The sequence below is a fragment of the Scyliorhinus torazame genome, chromosome 25 (assembly GCF_047496885.1).
Source record: "Scyliorhinus torazame isolate Kashiwa2021f chromosome 25, sScyTor2.1, whole genome shotgun sequence".
In the NCBI taxonomy this organism is placed as follows: Eukaryota; Metazoa; Chordata; class Chondrichthyes; order Carcharhiniformes; family Scyliorhinidae; genus Scyliorhinus; species Scyliorhinus torazame.
The window spans coordinates 3,978,860-3,997,906 of NC_092731.1; the positions used below are offsets into that span (position 1 = coordinate 3,978,860).

At 49.3% G+C, this 19,047-nt stretch overlaps 1 protein-coding gene across 5 annotated transcripts in view; it reads left to right on the plus strand.

Moving 5' to 3' along the window:
- Window positions 1–19,047, plus strand: part of LOC140402264 (leucine-rich repeat and fibronectin type III domain-containing protein 1-like protein) — a 355,497-nt gene that overhangs the window by 161,072 nt on the left and 175,378 nt on the right. For all 5 annotated transcript variants that reach the window (XR_011938108.1, XM_072489900.1, XM_072489901.1 and 2 more), the window contains one exon: window positions 10,324–11,727. Coding sequence is in view for 4 of the 5 variants with exons in the window: in XM_072489900.1 (XP_072346001.1) it covers window positions 10,343–11,727 (1,385 nt within the window). In the remaining variant the exon portion in view is untranslated. The remainder of the gene's footprint in view (window positions 1–10,323; window positions 11,728–19,047) is intronic.

Genomic DNA, 19,047 nt, shown 5'->3' on the forward strand with positions numbered 1-19,047 from the left:
CAGTGAGAACAAACCGAGTTTATTCAACTTCTCATCATAGCTAATGCCCTCCATACCAGGCAACATCCTGGTAAATCTCTTCTGCACCCTCTCTAAAGCCTCCACATCCTTCTGGTAGTGTGGCGACCAGAATTGAACACTATACTTCAGGTGTGGCCTGACTAAGGTTCTATACAGCTGCAACATAACTTCCAATTTTTATACTCAGTGCCCCGGCCGATGAAGGCAAGCATGCCGTCTGACTTCTTGACTTCTTGACTACCTTCTCCTTTCAGTGACCTGTGGACCTATACATATAGATCTCTCTGACTGTCAATACTTTTGAGGGTTCTATCATTCACTGTATATTCCCTACGTGTATTAGACCTTCCAAAATGCATTACCTCAAATTTGTCCGGATTAAACTCCATCTGCCATCTCTCCGCCCAAGTCTCCAAACGATCTAAATCCTGCTGTATCCTCTGACAGTCCTCATCGCTATCCGCAATTCCACCAACCTTTGTGTCGTCTGCAAACTTACTAATCAGACCAGTTACATGGGGTTAGATACAGAGTAAAGCTCCCTCTACACTGTCCCCATCAAACACTCCCAGCACAGGTACAGCACGGGGTTAGATACGGAGTAAAGCTCCCTCTTCACTGTCCCCATCAAACACTCCCAGGACAGGTACAGCACAGGGTTAGAAACAGAGTAAAGCTCCCTCCACACTGTCCCCATCAAACACTCCCAGCACAGGTACAGCACGGGGTTAGATACAGAGTAAAGCTCCCTCTTCACTGTCCCCATCAAACACTCCCAGGACAGGTACAGCACGGGGTTAGAAACAGAGTAAAGCTCCCTCTACACTGTCCCCATCAAACACTCCCAGCACAGGTACAGCACGGGGTTAGATACAGAGTAAAGCTCCCTCTTCACTGTCCCCATCAAACACTCCCAGGACAGGTACAGCACAGGGTTAGAAACAGAGTAAAGCTCCCTCTACACTGTCCCCATCAAACACGCTCAGCACAGGTACAGCACGGGGTTAGATACAGAGTAAAGCTCCCTCTACACTGTCCCCATCAAACACACCCAGGACAGGTACAGCACGGGGTTAGATACAGAGTAAAGCTCCCCCTAAACTATCCCCATCAAACACTCCCAGGACAGGTACAGCACGGGGCTGCATCTTGTTAACTCAGTAAGGGACTAGCTGCTGGCAATATCTCATCATGAGAATATCCATTTAACATTCTCAGCTGCTCCTTGACCAGGACCAGACAGAAAACAAATGGGCCCATTGGTAGCAACAAACCCCAAATCGAGTATCATGGGCAGTTTGGATTTACACCGACAGGCGGCCGGATACCTTTGATTGAAATACTCCATCAACTTGATCAGATCTTGGACTCCTATGTTTGCTGTTATTTCAAAATTGCCTGGAGCACAAACATTGCAAAGTTTTACAGAGATTTTCACAAGGTTTTCTTTGCTGCAACCTGTAAAATTGCCACCAACGTGATCACAGAAAACTGACTGAATCTATCATAAGACTTGGAGTATGTGCGTCTGAGGGTTCCGTCAATTTGGCTATTGGAAACAGTCCCATTGTGACTATATCTGGACGCTTCTAACAGGGATATGGAATAAACAGTCAAAAAAATGCTTGCTTTTCGATTTCAGTGTCATGCTCCAATGATATATATTGGGGTGGCACGGTAGCACAATGGTTAGCACTGCTACTTCACATGGTCAGGGTCCCAAGTTCGATTCCCGGCTTGGGTCACTATCTGTGTGGAGTCTGCACGTTCTCCCTGTGTCTGCGTGCGTTTCCTCCGGGTGCTCCGGTTTCCTCCCACAAGTCCCGAAAGACGTGCTTGTTAGGTGAATTGGACATTCTGAATTCTCCCTCTGTGTACCTGAACAGGCGCCGGAATGTGGCGACTAGGGGCTTTTCACATTAACTTCATTGCAGTGTTAATGTAAGCCTACTTGTGACACTAATAAAGATTATTATTATTATAAATATTTGTTCTTAAAATTAGTCGGGTTAGATATTGATAAGTAATTGCTGTAACTTTAAGATTGCAACAGCTAATTAAGGCTATTCCGGTTAGCACCAGCACCAAGTGAAATTCCCGTGGATCGCGTGGAGAATGGCCGGGTCCCGGGCTGCGCATGCGCAGGGCTGACACCTAGCACTGGCTCCGTCCATGCTGTAACCCTAACCCTCCCACCCAGACCCCACAGCCCATCCCCTGGACACCCTCCCACCACTCCCCGCAGCCCTAACCGACGCCTCGCGGCCAACGGTACGGATCCCCGACGAGTGTGGAGGCGCTGGACACTGTCCGCAGCCGGCACACCGGCTTCCCACCAGTGGCGGAGCATTGTGGGTGAGCTGGCCGATGACACACAAGCGGCCTTGCGACTGCGCGTGGCGCGTGTCCCAATGATGCCGATTTGGAGGGGGCGGAGCATCGCGTAACCGCCGTCAAACCAGCGCCTGCCCCGGATCCGGCGTCGGAATCCATTCACCCAATCACCAATCCTGATTTCGGCATTGGGTCTACGGAGAATCCAGCCTGTTAGCTTTCATGGATAAATAGGTAAATGCGACCCCTGAAACAACCAGTTAGTGAAAATCATCGATCATATGTCAACCCCAATGATCCAGTGACCCTGATCATATCTCAGACACAATCCCATCCCACATTTTGTTGTCTCTTGCCCTGATTTCCCACTTTTGTGTGGAATGGAAGGGAAGAGAATCCCAACCCTGGGGCGTGCAGCCTCCAGCCTCGCAAAATCCCAGCACTGCATTCACGCCCTTCACCTTGACAGACATTTCTTCCATCATGATCTTGCACTCTGGATCCCGTTACACTCTGCAACGAGAGTGAGAGTGTGTGAGCTTGTGAGTGTGCATGTGTGCGAGTGTGAGTGTGCACGTGTGTGAATGTAAGTGTGCACATGTGCAAGAGTGTGAGTGTGCAAGATTGTGCAACAAGATCATGAGGAACATCTCTGGAGTGATCGGGTCGGCAAACACAAATCGGCTCTCTGTGCTCTGCCAACACAATCCATCCAGCAGCTGGCACAGTGCGAGTGCAGGAAAATCCAGGTCTGCCATTGATGGAGGGCATCACCCAGAAAACGCCTCATCGCAATTTAGACCAACGTACCCGAGTTAGGCACCTCTGCTGCAGACCTGTGGAAGGACCTGTGGCACAACAGCAACAACACAGCCCAGAATCACCACTTTGTTGATGGCCCCACGTTGGAAATCCCAGGTTTCGATATCCTGCATGGCGAATGGGTCAATATCCTGCATGGCGAATGGGTCAATATCCTGCATGGCGAATGGGTCAATATCCTGCATGGCGAATGGGTCAATATCCTGCATGGCGAATGGGTCAAACTGAACAGGTTTCGCACTGGGGTCGGACTCTGCTCAATAACCTCTTCCATTTGGGGCACCGTGACTCACTCTTGTGTAACTGTGGCCGAGTACGAACCATGGTGCAGATAATCGGTCAGTTCCTGACCCTGTGCTTCAGTAACCGGCCCACTGCCCCAAATCAGGCTGATAGTGGGGGCCCCCAACTGGCTGAAGAGGTTCAGAATAGACATCTGGGTGTTCAGCAGCACACGCGACAGGGGCCATGTGAGAGCGAGGGTTTGAGAGTGCAAATGTGAGAGTGTCAATGAGTGCGAGAGTGTGAGAGTGAGGGTGTAAAAGCATGAGTGTGTGTGTGAGATTGAGGGTGTGACTGAATATGCAACTGTGAGTGTGTGCGAGTGCATGTGCAAGTGTGAGTATGAGTGTGTGGCTGATGTGAGTGTGTGAATGCGAGAGTGTGATATTTGTGAGCGTGAGTGTGTGATTGTGTGTGACTGTGTGAGAGTGTGCGCTTGTGTTTGTGAGAGTGAGTGGTGTGAGAGTGAGTGTATGAGTATGCGAGAGTGTGTGTGAGTTTTGAGTGAGTGTGTGCGTGTGACTGAGGGTGAGTGTGCAATAGTGTGAGTTTGAGAGTGCAAGTGTGAGAGTGAGGGTTCCGAGAGTGTGTGCCTGAGAGTACTGGTGTGTGTGTGCAAGTGAGTGTGAATATGTCAGTGTGCATGTGAGAATGTGTGCAAGAGTGTTAGCATGTGAGTGTGTGTGAACGTGTGAGTGTGGTACGAGGGTGTGTGTGAGTGGGGGTGCGAGTCAGTATGAGAGTGCAAATGTGTGTGTGTGAGTCCTAACGCTCGAGTTAGAGGCTGTGTCAGGGTCACGGAATATTTTGAAGGCTGAGCTCGATATATTCTTCATCGAGAAGAGAGTCTAAGGGAAATCGGGGCCTTAATTGGCAGCACGATAGAGAGAAAGAATGATAGAGAGGCTGAGAGAGAGAGAGGCTTAGAAAGAGAGAGAGAGAGAAGCTGAGAGAGTGATAGGTCGAGAGAATGATAGAGAGAGAAAGTGAGGTAGAGTAATTGATAGACTGAGAGAGAGAGACAGAGAGAGCAAGAGAGAGAGAGGGTGAGACATAGAGAGAGAGGTTGAGAGAGATAGAGAGGCTGAGAGAGAGGGAGAGAGTGATAGAGGCATAGAGAGAGAGGGTGAGGCTGAGGGTGAGGCTGAGGCTGAGGCTGAGGCTGAGGCTGAGGCTGAGGCTGAGGCTGAGGCTGAGGCAGTGATGGAGTGGCTGAGAGAGAGGGAAAGGCTGAGAGAGAGAGTGATGGAGTGGCTGAGAGAGAGAGAAAGGCTGAGAGAGAGAGTGATGGAGTGGCTGAGAGAGAGAGAGAAAGGCTGAGAGAGAGAGTGATGGAGTGGCTGAGAGAGAGAGAAAGGCTGAGAGAGAGAGCGATGGAGTGGCTGAGAGAGAGAGAGAGAAAGGCTGAGAGAGAGAGTGATGGAGTGGCTGAGAGAGAGAGAAAGGCTGAGAGAGAGAGTGATGGAGGGGCTGAGAGAGAGAGAAAGGCTGAGAGAGAGAGTGATAGAGAGGCTGAGAGAGAGAGTGATAGAGAGGCTGAGAGAGTGTTTTGGGCAGGTTTCCCAGGTAAAGTAACACATGTGATAGATTGGGACAGCTCATCCTCTAGGCACAGGGCAAAGGAACCTTCCTGAGGGTTAATTAACTTCATTTCACATTGGATGCCTCAAGTGTAACGTTCTAATAAGTTAACGGGAAATGAAATTGATTGTGTTTTTGGAGGGGGAAAACATGATGTAGTTACAAATTAGAAATGAATTATGTAGCTCTAGCTGAAATGCGACAATCGGAGCTTTATTTTGCTGATCATAATTAGGTGGAGAAGTTTATTCCTGTTGTTCGAGAAACCGCAACCGGATATGTCTCTCAATCTTTGCTTGTAGAATTTAATGAGGCATCCATTCCATTTGGAAAATGCTTATTTTGTAAACGTGTACAGCAGCCTGCTTCCTCGCTCTATCCCTCCAAAGCTGCCTTCAGTGAAGTTGAAATCAGGAACAAATGTGAAGCAGCCAAAATGTTCTCCGCTCCCAGGATGCAGACAGCAATGTGGCCCAGTGAGGGGCTTAGCAGATTGCTGTTAATGGGTTCATTAAGAAACACATTGAATAAAATCAACAGCTCAGCATTCATTTTGGATTTCGATAGGAAAAGCGCGAGGTTCTAAGTGTATTTCTGGTATTTTGGAGAAATAATTCACACACAAAGTCACCATCCATACAGCATGTGAATACAGGAAAGTAGAACTGATCATTCTCATGAATGCTTGATCCTGAGTGCAGAGTCGGAATTGATTATAAATTGGTCGAAGAAATATATTTTTTGAAGCACAGATGAATTTGAAGTAATCAAAACTTGATTGAGGGTAAAAATTATCCCTTTTTTAATCTGACGGTTTTTCAATTTACTTCTTCGCCATTCGCTTTGGCTTCCCCAAGTATCTTCCATGGGTGCTCTAGCTCTTCATTGAATCATAGAATTTACAATGCTGAAGGAGGCCATTCAGCCCATCGAGTCTGCACCAGCTCTTGGAAAGAGCACCCTACTTAAGCCCAACCTCCATCCTGTCCCGTAACCCCTCCTAACCTTTTTGGACACTAAGGGCAATTTATCACGGCCAATCCACCTAATCTGCACGTCTTTGGACAGTGGGAGGAAACCGGAGCACCCGGAGGAAACCCACGCAGACACGGGGAGAATGTGCAGACTCTGCCCAGTGACCCAAGCTGGGTATCGAACCTCAGACCCTGGTGTTGTGAAGCAACTGTACTAACCACTGTGCTACCGTGCTTCCATCTGCCAGCTCAGATAACGAGGGCTCTGGACCGGGGAAGCAAGGCCTTCCTCTCAGCCCTGCCCCCCCCCCTCCCCCTCAATCAAGCGGCCCACCAAGAATCGCAGTCGAGACCCACACGGGTTCTCGCGATCTGGAGGGGGGCACTGCCTGAAAGGGGCAGTGGGAGCAGGCTTGAGAAGCACTGTCAGGAAGGGACTGGGCATAGGCTTGAAGGAAGGATTTTACAGGCTGTGGGGAAAGAGTTGGAGAGTGGCACTACTGGGATAGCCCTCTTTCATGATGGGCCGAAAAGCCTCCTCCTCTCCTGTTAAAATTTAATGATTCTTCCAGCATGAGACTTGTGACCTCAACATCGACTGAAGTTTGAAGCTGGCCTCCTGATTTTAATGAGCCCGCCAGCACATTCGCGACTGACCCTGTGTGCACCATGGAATACTGAGGACCAGGTCAAAACTTCAACAGGAACCCCCGCTGATTCTCACGTGTCCCAACTTGCTGGAATTAAATACTGTTGGTAATTTGATTTCGGATTTATTCACCCAGTGAAACCACTGCTCTATAACCATGCACCCTTTCCAAGTCCCCAGCTCCACAAAATTCCCCCGGGGCAAACGAGTAAGAATTATGAAAGTATATCGTGCTGAGCAGCCTGGTTTGTGCTCCAATTATCTGGGCCGGGGGAGCCCCATGTGACCCATTCATCTGAGTTTCAATATCCCAGCGCCAGGCGATTGAGATAGGAAGCTAGCTGAATGCTATCTCATAGCCTTAATGTGATTGTAAACTCCCAACAGCAGAAAATCTGTGAAAAATAGTGGAATGGATCAAATATCAGTGCTGTGCTAACGGCTTCTCGATCACACTCCATAATAAACACTGGAGCTGAACCTTGCCATAGGCGACGTGTGTCCAGTGATTAATGGAAGCAACAGAACGCGTTCAGTTCCAACACTCCAGGTTCTCAGAATGTTCAGGGAGACCATACTAATTTTACAGGTCCCAGAGAGGCAAATTGGATGGAGCAGGCTACGCCTTGGTCAGTGAGGGTGCTCCATGTTCATGAGAAGTTAGAAAGTCAATCCAACTGTTTATGGCTGCAAATTTCAGTTAACGATGGAAAGGCAAGCAGCGAGACAGATCGGAGGATCCAGCTCCTTTACGGTGACATGTCTGCTGGGGCCAGGCTGCAATCCCTTTGTTAGGATCTCTCCCTCCCTTTAGCGCAACTTAAATTGAAACGTTAACCATTTCTCCCGTATCTCAGCGAATTTGTTAGCCCTGCCTGGCCTGTGGGAAAGTCTAAAATACAGTCAAGGAATTCTACTCACACCAAGATCATTTATTTTTCATCATTTCACTTTACAAGATTTGTGGCTTGAATGATTCTGGGGACAGATGGGAAACACATTCATGTTAATTTTTCATTTGCAAAAAGCATTTGAAAGGCTTTGGCCACACTGCAGAAACCCATCCAGTTTGGGGGAGGAGAGGCTTCTACAGAGGACTTCGGGGTAAGACCATAAGACATGGGAGCAGAATTAAAGACACTCAGTGATTTGGCCTCCCCAGCCCTCTGCGTCAAAGAGTTCCACAGATTCACCACCCTCTGGCTGAAGAAATTCCTCCTCATCTCTGTTTTAAAGGATCGTCTCTTCAGTGTGAGATGGTGTCCTCGAGTTCTAGATTTTCCTACAAGTGGAAACATCCTCTCCACGTCCACTCTATCCAGGCCTCGCCGTATCCTGTAAGTTTCAATAAGATCACCCCTCATCCTTCTAAACTCCAACGAGTACAGACCCAGAGTCCTCAACCGTTCCTCATACGACAAGTTCTTCATTCCAGGGATCATTCTTGTGAACCTCCTCTGGACCCTTTCCAATGCCAGCACATCCTTCTTTAGATACGGGGCCCAAAACTGCTCACAATGCTCCAAATGGGGTCTGACCAGAGCCTTATACAGCCTCAGAAGTACATCCCTGGTCTTGTATTCTAGCCCTCTCGAAATGAATGCTAACATTGCATTTGCCTTCCTAACTGGCAACTGAACCTGCACATTAACCTTGAGAGAATCTTGAACTAGGACTCCTAAGTCCCTTTGTGCTTCTGATTTCCAAAGCCTTTCCCCATTTAGAAAATAGTCTATGCCTCCATTCCTCCTTCCAAAGTGCAGAACCTCACACTTTTCCACATTGTATTGCATTTGCCACTTCTTTGCCCACTCTCCCAGCCTGTCCAAATCCTTCTGCAGCCCCCCCTGCTTCCTCAATACTACCTGTCCCTCTGCAGATCTTTGTATCATCTGCGAACTTAGCAACAGTGCCTTCAGTTCCTTCTTCCAGATCATTAATGTATATTGGGAAAAGTTGTGGTCCCAGCACAGACCCCTGAGGCACACCACTAGTCACCGGCTGCCATCCTGAAAAAGACACCTTTATCCCCACTCTCTGCCTTCTGCCAGTCAGCCAATCCTCTATCCATGCCAGGATCTTACCCTCAACACCCTGAGGTCTTAACTTATTTACCAGTCTCCTATGCGGCACCTTGTCAAAGGCCTTCTGGAAAGCTAAATAAATCACATTCACTGGTTCTCCTTTGTCTAACTTCCTTATTACCTCCTCAGCACGTGGGCAGCATGGTAGCACAGTGGGTAGCACTGTTGCTTCATAGCTCCAGGGTCCCAGGTTCGATTCCCGGCTTGGGTCACTGTCTGTGCGGCGTCTACACGTTCTCCCCGTGTCTGCGTGGGTTTCCTCCGGGTGCTCCGGTTTCCTCCCACAAGTCCCAAAAGACGTGCTTGTTAGTTGAATTGGACATTCTGAATTCTCCCTCCGTGTACCCGAACAGGCGTTGGAGGCTGGTGAATCTTTGGAGTTTTCTATCCCAGAGGACTTTGGAAGCTGAATCACCAAGTAGGTTCAAGATAGTGGATGGTAGATTTCCACAGACGAACGATATCAAGGGTTATGGGGTTAGTGTGAGAAAAGTGCGGGTGTTATGGTAGAAGATCGATGATGATCCAACTGAATGGTGGAGCAGATTGGAGGGGCCGAATGACCTACCCCAGCTCCTTGCTTCCTACAGGTTCAATTTGCCAAATTTCAATGTGTTGAATAAAAGAATGACGGATAATTGGGAAATAATTATGCCTCAATCAGGCTGCTGTTCTGCTTTATGGAGATATTTTGTCCAATTAGAAATAATAGATCTGGACTTTTCACCCATTGGTGAGGAGGAATAGAAAGAGGTTTGATCCATTGGAAATCTAGCAACTCAGCAATGATGGAAGTGGAAAATGGAATAACTGGGAAGAAAATTAAGGAAATATTTGCTCCCTATATAATCAGGAAGAAGATGAAAACATTTCTGATAAATAACACATCTGTGGTCTCACAAAACACCGAAAGTCTACGTAACGGTGACACAGGGCGAGCTGGATAGGTGGAAAAGGAATTAAGGAGCAGGTCAGCCTCTCCATCGAATGTCAAATCAGGCTAGAGGAACAGAATGTACAGCTCCTCTTCCACATTTACTGATGCATTGGGCAGCCCTGTGAATATACATTCATTAAATATTCATATGTACCAATATACATTCATTGGGCCGCACGGCAGCACACGTGGCTAGCACTGTGGCTTCACAGCGCCAGGGCCCCAGGTTCGATTCCCCGCTGGGTCACTGTGCGGAGTCTGCACGTTCTCCCCGTGTGTGCGTGGGTTTCCTCCGGGTGCTCCGGTTTCCTCCCACAGTCCAAAGATGTGCAGGTTAGGTGGATTGGCCATGGTAAATCGCCTTTAGTGTTCGAAAAGGTTAGGAGGGGTAATTGGGTTACGGGGATAGGGTGGAAGTGAGGGCTTAAGCGGGTCGGTGCAGACTCGATGGGCTGAACGGCCTCCTTCTGCACTGTATGTTCTATGTTCTAAACAAAGAAAGAAGTGGAATGAAAGGGTTTTATTTCAGGTTGGAAGAAGGAAATGGCACGTTGCAAATATAAAGTCAGAAATGCATTGGCTTTTTAAAAAAAAATATCCTTCAGTTGGTGCTAATTGTTTTTTATTGTCTTTTCCTAGCTTGCTGGTCTGATTGACGATGGAGAGGTTCCTCTTCTCTCTGCTCCTGTTCAGCATGGCTGTGAGGGCCCAGCTTTGCCCAAAGCGCTGCATCTGCCAAAACCTGTCCCCTTCCCTCGCCATCCTCTGTGCCAAAACTGGCCTTCTCTTCGTGCCGCCGTTCATTGACAGGAGGACTGTGGAGCTGCGCCTGACCGACAACTTCATCACCTCGCTCAGGAGGAAAGACTTTGCCAACATGACGAGCCTCGTCCACCTCACCTTGTCGAGGAATACAATCAGCCAGATCATGCCTCACACATTCGCCGATCTAAGAGGTCTTCGTGCTTTACACCTGGACAGTAACAGACTGACCATCGTCAACCTCGAGCACTTCAACGGCCTAGTGAATCTCCGACACCTGATCCTTAACAACAATCAGCTACACTACATTGCTGCCAGCTCTTTTGATGACTTCATCACGTCGCTTGAAGATCTGGATCTCTCTTACAACAACCTGGAGAATCTGCCTTGGGAAACTATTGGCAAAATGACAAATGTTAACTCTCTCAGTCTGGACCATAACTTGATTGCCTTTGTCCCAGAAGGCACGTTTTCCAATCTTCACAAGTTGGCTCGACTGGACATGACCTCCAATAAACTTCATAAGTTACCCCCCGATCCCTTGTTTCTCAGAGTCAAGATGTATGCAAAGACAAAAGGCTCCCCGCTATCGTCACTTGTGCTCAGCTTTGGTGGGAACCCATTGCATTGCAACTGTGAACTGCTCTGGTTGAGGCGACTTACCAGGGAGGATGACCTGGAGACTTGTGCCTCACCGCCTCATTTAATGGGTAAATATTTCTGGTTCATACCCGAGGAGGAGTTTACCTGTGATCCTCCACTAATCACACGACACACATCCAAGACGTTTGTCATGGAGGGTCAAAGAGCAACTTTGAAATGCAAAGCAGTTGGGGACCCTGATCCTTCCATTCACTGGACTTCCCCAGAAGGGCGACTAATTTCGAATTCGTCCAGGGCCATCACCAATGAAAATGGCACACTGCACATCCTCATCGCCACCCCTAAAGATAGCGGAACTTTCACTTGCTTTGCCTCCAATGCGGCTGGAGACGCCATGGTAGAAGTGGAGTTGATTGTCAACCCTCTCCCCCATTTTGCCAACGGTACAAATAACATCAAAGAACCAGACCCGGGTTCGTCCGACATTACCACTTCCGCCAAATCCGGTTCACCGCCCGTTGCTAATGACACAAAGGCTTCCCAGGATAAGAAGGTCGTAGCAACGGACCTCACTTCATCCTCGGTACAGATCCGGTGGCCCTCACAGCGAAACATCCCTGCAATCCGCATGTATCAAGTCCAGTATAACAGTTCCTCGGACGACATCCTCGTTTACAGGTAAATCGAACATTTTTTATTTGCCCAGAAACAAAATAGCAAAACACAAAGTATAATTCAAGACAAATTTGTTTGACGGGTTCGATTCCGGCTTGGGTCACTGTCTGTGCGGAGTCTGCACATCCTCCCCGTGTGTGCGTGGGTTTCCTCCGGGTGCTCCGGTTTCCTCCCACAGTCCAAAGATGTGCAGGTTAGGTGGATTGGCCATGATAAATTGCCCTTAGTGTCCAAAATTGCCCTTAGTGTTGGGTGGGGTTACTGGGTTATGGGGTGGAGGTGTTGACCTTGGGTAGGATGCTCTTTCCAAGAGCCGGTGCAGACTCGATGGGCTGAATGGCCTCCTTCTGCACTGTAAATTCTATGAAAAAAATTCAGAAAGGGAATGTGTTGGGGGCTGTAATCAGCAAAACTGTGCCAAGTACTTGGAGAAAATAAGCAATAACATATCTGTTGGAAATTGCAGACTTTTCATTGAAAGTTTTTTAATTGCAAAGATTTAATGAGGGTGTTTTATAATTTAATAAGTCACTTATACTGTGGCTGCCAGAGCAATATTTCAGATATCCAATGTCGGTAATGTTAATATTATTTCTTAATCTAAGCTCTCTTTTAGCAATAAAGTTTAACCATCTCCTCCTCTTCAATGCTGGTGCAAAATCCCATTGTTGCTAATCAGCGTGCGATGCGCGGTGAGCAGTATAACTCTTATCAGAGTGAGGCCGGGACCAGCAGTACAGCGAGCCCCAAGACATTTTATTGCTGGGTTGTGTGATGAGCCGGACAGCTGTGTGACTTGTGGATATGGTTCAATGTGGCAGCAGCTTCCTCTCTCGGTCATGTGTCTGGCGGGATGCCATGAGCACAGACTTCACTGCTTCCCTGAGAGGTGAAGGGAATTATCGATCAACAACAATGTGCATTTATATAGTGCCTGTAATGAAATAAAATGTTACACAGTGATTCCCAAGGGAATTATAAAACTATGTAATAATAACAATTTTTATTAGTGTCACAAGTAGGCTTACATTAACACTGCAGTGAAGTTACTGTGAAAGTCCCCTAGTCGCCACATTCCGGCGCCTGTTCGGGTAAACAGAGGGAGAATTCAGAATGTCCAATTCACCTAACAAGCACGTCTTTCGGGACTTGTGGGAGGAAACCGGAGCATCCGGAGGGAACCCACGCAGACACTGGGAGAGCGTGCAGGCTCCGCACGGACAGTGACCCAAGCGGGAATCGAATCTGGGACCCCTGGCGCTGTGAAGCAATAGTGCTAACCACTGTTATAATTACAGAAGCTAATTTTAGAGCAGATATCCAAAGCCTTGGCCAAATGGGCAAGTTTTAAGGAGTGTCTGAGAGAGAGAGAGACACACACTGAAGACAGATTGCCTAAGTGGCCGAATTATAGGCGCACGCGTCTCCTGTTGGGTTGTGAGACTGGAGAAGATTACAGAGTAGGGCAGCATGGTAGCACAGTGGTTAGCACAGTTGCTTCACAGCTCCAGGGCCCCAGGTTCGATTCCGGCTTGGGTCACTGTCTGTGCGGAGTCTGCACGTTCTCGCCGTGTCTGCGTGGGTTTCCTCCGGGTGCTCCGGTTTCCTCCCACAGTCCAAAGACGTGCAGGTTAGGTGGATTGGCCATGATAAATTGCCCTTAGTGTCCAAAAAGGTTAAGTGGGGTTGCTGGGATGGGGTGGAGGTGATGGCTTGACTGGGGTGCTCTTTCCAAAGGCCGGTGCTGACTCGAAGGCCGTGTAGCCTCCTTCTGCCCTGTAAATACTATGACAGAGATAGGGAGGGATGGGGCGATGGAGGATGTGGGGCTGGAGGATATTACAGAGATAGGGAGGGAAGGGGCAATGGAGGATGTGGGGCTGAAGGAGATTGCAGAGATAGGGGGGGAAGGGGCGATGGAGGATGTGGGGCTGGAGGATATTAGAGAGATAGGGAGGGAAGGGGCGATGGAGGATGTGGGGCTGGAGGATATTAGAGAGATAGGGAGGGAAGGGGCGATGGAGGATGTGGGGCTGGAGGAGATTACAGAGATAGGGAGGGATGGGGCGATGGAGGATGTGGGGCTGAAGGAGATTGCAGAGATAGGGGGGGAAGGGGCGATGGAGGATGTGGGGCTGAAGGAGATTGCAGAGATAGGGAGGGAAGGGGCGATGGAGGATGTGGGGCTGGAGGATATTAGAGAGATAGGGAGGGAAGGGGCGATGGAGGATGTGGGGCTGGAGGAGCTTGCAGAGATAGGGAGGGAAGGGGCGATGGAGGATGTGGGGCTGGAGGATATTAGAGAGATAGGGAGGGAAGGGGCGATGGAGGATGTGGGGCTGGAGGAGATTACAGAGGTAGGGAGGGAAGGGGTGATGGAGGATGTGGGGCTGGAGGAGATTACAGAGATAGGTAGGGAAGGGGTGATGGAGGATGTGGGGCTGGAGGAGATTGCAGAGATAGGGAGGGAAGGGGCGATGGAGGATGTGGGGCTGGAGGAGATTGCAGAGATAGGGAGGGAAAGGGCGATGGAGGATGTGGGGCTGAAGGAGATTGCAGAGATAGGGGGGGAAGGGGCGATGGAGGATGTGGGGCTGGAGGATATTACAGAGATAGGGAGGGAAGGGGCGATGGAGGATGTGGGGCTGGAGGATATTACAGAGATAGGGAGGGAAGGGGCGATGGAGGATGTGGGGCTGGAGGATATTACAGAGATAGGGAGGGAAGGGGCGATGGAGGATGTGGGGCTGGAGGATATTACAGAGGTAGGGGGGGAAGGGGCGATGGAGGATGTGGGGCTGGAGGATATTACAGAGATAGGGAGGGAAGGGGCGATGGAGGATGTGGGGCTGGAGGATATTACAGAGATAGGGAGGGAAGGGGCGATGGAGGATGTGGGGCTGGAGGATATTACAGAGATAGGGAGGGAAGGGGCGATGGAGGATGTGGGGCTGGAGGATATTACAGAGATAGGGAGGGAAGGGGCGATGGAGGATGTGGGGCTGGAGGATATTACAGAGATAGGGAGGGAAGGGGCGATGGAGCGATTTGACAAGGATGAAAATTTTGCTTGACGGAGCCAGTATAGGTCAGCGAGCAGGGGGGTTGAGGAGTGAGGCACGGAGCAGGGTATATGATGACACAAAGTTTATAGAAGGTAAAACATGGGAGGCCAGGAAAGAATGCATTGGAACTGTCGTGTGTTGAGGCAATAAAGACTTGACAAAGGTTTCAACAGCAGGCGATCTGAGGAGGAGATAGAGTTGGCCAGTGTTACAGAAGTGGAAATTGGTGGTCTTGGAGAGGGTACTGCTATGTGATTGGATGCTCATCTTGGGGTCAAATATGCGATGGAGAGTGGACTGGGAATCGTTACAGGGGCTACCATCAAATATCTCTTCAAGGAAAACTGCTGGGATGAAGGAACCGGATATCCGGAGCGTACACCCTCATTCACACGGTAAACTCCAATGGGATCATTCAAGGTAATTCACGGCAATTGGGTCAATTTAATACTGCGCCGAGCAGGAATCCGAAATCACACAAAGGCAACTTAAAAAAACAAATTAATTAAATAAATAAATCGCTTATTGTCACAAGTAGGCTTCAAATGAAGTTACTGTGAAAAGCCACTAGTTGCCACATTCCGGCGCCTGTTCAGGGAGTCCGGTACGGGAATTGAACCCGCGCTACTGCTTGTTCTGCATTACAAGCCAGCTATTTAGCCCAGTGTGCTAAACCAGCCCCTTAATTAACTATTTAAATAAAGATGGGAGGCAGCCAGTGAAGTGTTCATTCTGTCCACGCAGGATGCAGATTCCCCGTGACTATTTCATTGGGTCACGGTGCTTTTTTTATTTTAAAAAAGCATTTCCTGACTCTGCCAGTGGAACCCAGTGATATTGAGGTGGATTTTCCCCACTCTCTGTGAGTGCCTTGTGAAGCTCGGATTGAGGAGAGTGGAAAATCCTGAATGAGTTAAAAGGATGAATCCCAGAAGCTGTATGAAATGAAATGAAAATCGCTTATTGTCACAGGTAGGCTTCAAGTGAAGTTACTGTGAAAAGCCCCTAGTCGCCACATTCCGGTGCCTGTTCGGGGAGGCTGGTACGGGAATTGAACCATGCTGCTGGCCTGCCTTGGTCTGCTTTCAAAGCCAGCGATTTAGTCCAGTGTGCTAAACCACACTCCCTCCAGGAATAGGAAATGTATATTTATCACTTAAATACCATTTCTTAAGATCTCAGTTCAACAGATAGAATTTATTTTTTGTACCCTGTAAGAGTTTGACTTCAGCCTGGAATGTCCCTGGGACATGGAATCTTGCCACCACGTTGAGCGTTCTTGGGCATTTCGCCAAAGGTTAATGAGCGAGGCACCAAACATCTGTGTCAGGGATTGATTTTGCGCACGTCTCTCATCCAAAACGCAGCTCGCCTCATCAGGAGGGATATTTATCTTGGGCGGATTGAACATATTCACTGGAGCGTCCTTTAAATAAGAACCGAGGTGTCATGGTAATTGTGGGGAAAAAGTGGAAGTTCAGCAGCCTGAACAGGGACTCTCTGCGAGATTAGTTTTCAGTTATTGCTTTTGCAAGCTTCAAAGTAATGAGCTGTGAGGTACTTGTCAGCAATGGATCAAAAGGAAGGAAGATTTTGAATGTTCAGCTGCTGCCTCACAAACTGTCTCCTTCCAGCCTGAACCAGAGGAATCGCCTGTCGGGGAGGAAAGGAGAATGGGCGGAATCCACCTTTGAATCGGTGTGACGTAGAGTTGTGTTCGTACATTACACAACTCCTGTAAAATGGGGACCGTCAAGGAAACGGGACGAGGACAGATCAGTACTTTGATGTAATAACCACACAACCTTAGATACTTAGATACATAGAAGATAGGTGCAGGAGGAGGCCTTTTGGCCCTTCGAGCCTGCTCTGCACTGCAATCCTGCTTTCTTCCCAGACGTATTATGATAGCTTGAGGGAGGAGCCGGTTTGATGCAAGCGTAAACGTTCGTGGGAAGACACGCTCGGATGTTAACAGGCTCACCCACTTACCACCCGGAGCACAGGGCTGGCACTGCCCACCGGGTGATTGGCAGGAGGGGCTTCCTCTCCCTTTACCACCCATGATCAGCTGAGGAGATCTCCCCCTCGCCCTCCTCCTCCTTCCCCCCCCCCCCCCCCCCCCCCCCACCCCCTCCTCCTCCCCCTCCCCCTCCTCCTGTGATGAATGTATAATTACTGATAATTCACCAGTGCACTGTGTTCTGTTATTAACCCTGTGGGCTCTACCTATGGGCCATTGTGTGGCTTCACCCACAGGGGATATGTTGGGGCATGTACGGGCTCCGCCCATGGCTCCGCCCCCTTTACAGGAAGTATAAGAGCTGCCGACCTGCGGGGCCGCCTTCAGTGTTGTACCGGTCACAGGCAGGCTCAGTTCTAAGCTGATTAAAACCACGGTTTACTTCTCCACGTGTCTTCGAGTGAATTGCTGATCGCATCACCTCCCACTCCTCCTCCTGTGTGATCTCAGTGATCTGTATTTCCTACACCAGTGCTGACGGTGTCTGCTGCCCAATGACTCTCTGACCCTTCTTTGTGACGGCGGGAGCTGGGCTCCAAACTGTGAAGGGTCGCCGAGTGGAGGAACCAAATTTCCCAGCGTCGGTCCGCACTGCGGAGCAGCTGGGGCAGAGCAAGGTTTGAGGCTCTCCGGCCGCTCAAGCTTGCTGAGGAACGTCAAACATGAAGGAAATGTCTGTCCATGTTCCCACACAAAGAGGCGTCATCATTCTTGCGGGGATACACACATCAGGTTAGTTAGTGATGAGAATGGTACATTTATCAATGTTAATTGTCATAGTCCTCAACAGTAATTGTACCACAGACATCCGTAGTTATTGTGCTGTGAGTATCTGTGTAAATTTCCTCATAAGTGGGCAACAATTTAAAGTAGTTGTTGTATAATTGAATTTCTTTAGGTTGAACTCCACCTCCATGATCCTTGTTTGACCCTGACACCCTTTACATCTTCTCCTCCTCCATAGCATCACTGACTGAAATCCACACTTTGCGATCTCCATCACTCAGATTCTCCTGTGCCCCAGCCCCGGGTTTCTTGGCACTGCAGTGTTTGCTGGTGAGGGATTCTACACTCCCACTGTTTGTCAATGGGACTTCCCATTGATGCTGCCCCACACCGCCGGGATACCCATGGGCGGGAGTGTGTCACCGAGAGGAAAATAGAATCCCAATGGCTGGAGAATTCCGGCCCAGATCTTTGAGTCAGCTCTCTCTCTCTGACATCTGCAACACCCTCCCCTCTCTGTATTCACAAACCGCCCTATTTGACCATGCCTTCAGTCACTTCCCCTGACACTTGTGTTTCAATGACTACATTCTACCCTTGTCAGACGCCGAAGGTAAAGGCTCCACCAAATTGCAAGTTGCTGCAGTTCCCACAAGAATTTATTGGCAGGAGCCAATGAACAAGGGGGCACGGTGGCACAGTGGTTAGCACGGCCGCCTCACATCACCAGGGTCCCGGGTTCAATTCCGGCCTCGGGTGGCTGTCTGTGCGCCGTCCGCACTTCTTCCCGTGTCTGCGTGGGTTTCCTCCGGGTGCTCCGGTTTCCTCCCACAGTCCAAAGATGTGCAGGTTAGGTGGATTGGCCATGGTCAATGTGCAGGGTTACGGGGATAGGGCGGGGAATGGGCCACGGTAGAGAGCTCCTTTGGAGGGTCAGTTCAGACTCGATGGGCAAATGGTTTCCTTCTGCACCTTGGGAATTCTATGGATTCTAACAATATTCAAACGTTGGACTGGAGACGCCCACATCAACATTGAGAGAAGCACTAATTCTGAGCTCACTGCAGGGTATCCGACCTCCAACAATAGTGACTGGGCACCCTCATTCTTGAAGGGGTCCCGTGTGGGGATGCCGTGTGTGTACAAGTATCCAAAATGTGTCGACCAACCGCATTTCACGTCGATTTGGCACTCTGTCTGCCATTTTGGACATGGCAAGTTTGAAAAAAAGTCACCCTTTAAACATTCACAACTGGACAGGTGATTAAGCTTCTCGATGATCCCCTCTCCTGCTCCCCCCCCCCTCCCCGGGTTCCCCCCTCCTGCTCCTCCACTGCACCCCCCCCCCCCCCCGGGTTCCCCTCTCCTGCTCCTCCACTGCACCCCCCTCCCCTGGATTCCCCACTCGTGCTATTTAAAGGCACCAACATGGGATTTCTTTTTTTTCAAATAAATTTAGAGTACCCAATTATTTTTTTTCCAATTAAGGGGCAATTTAACGTGGCCAGT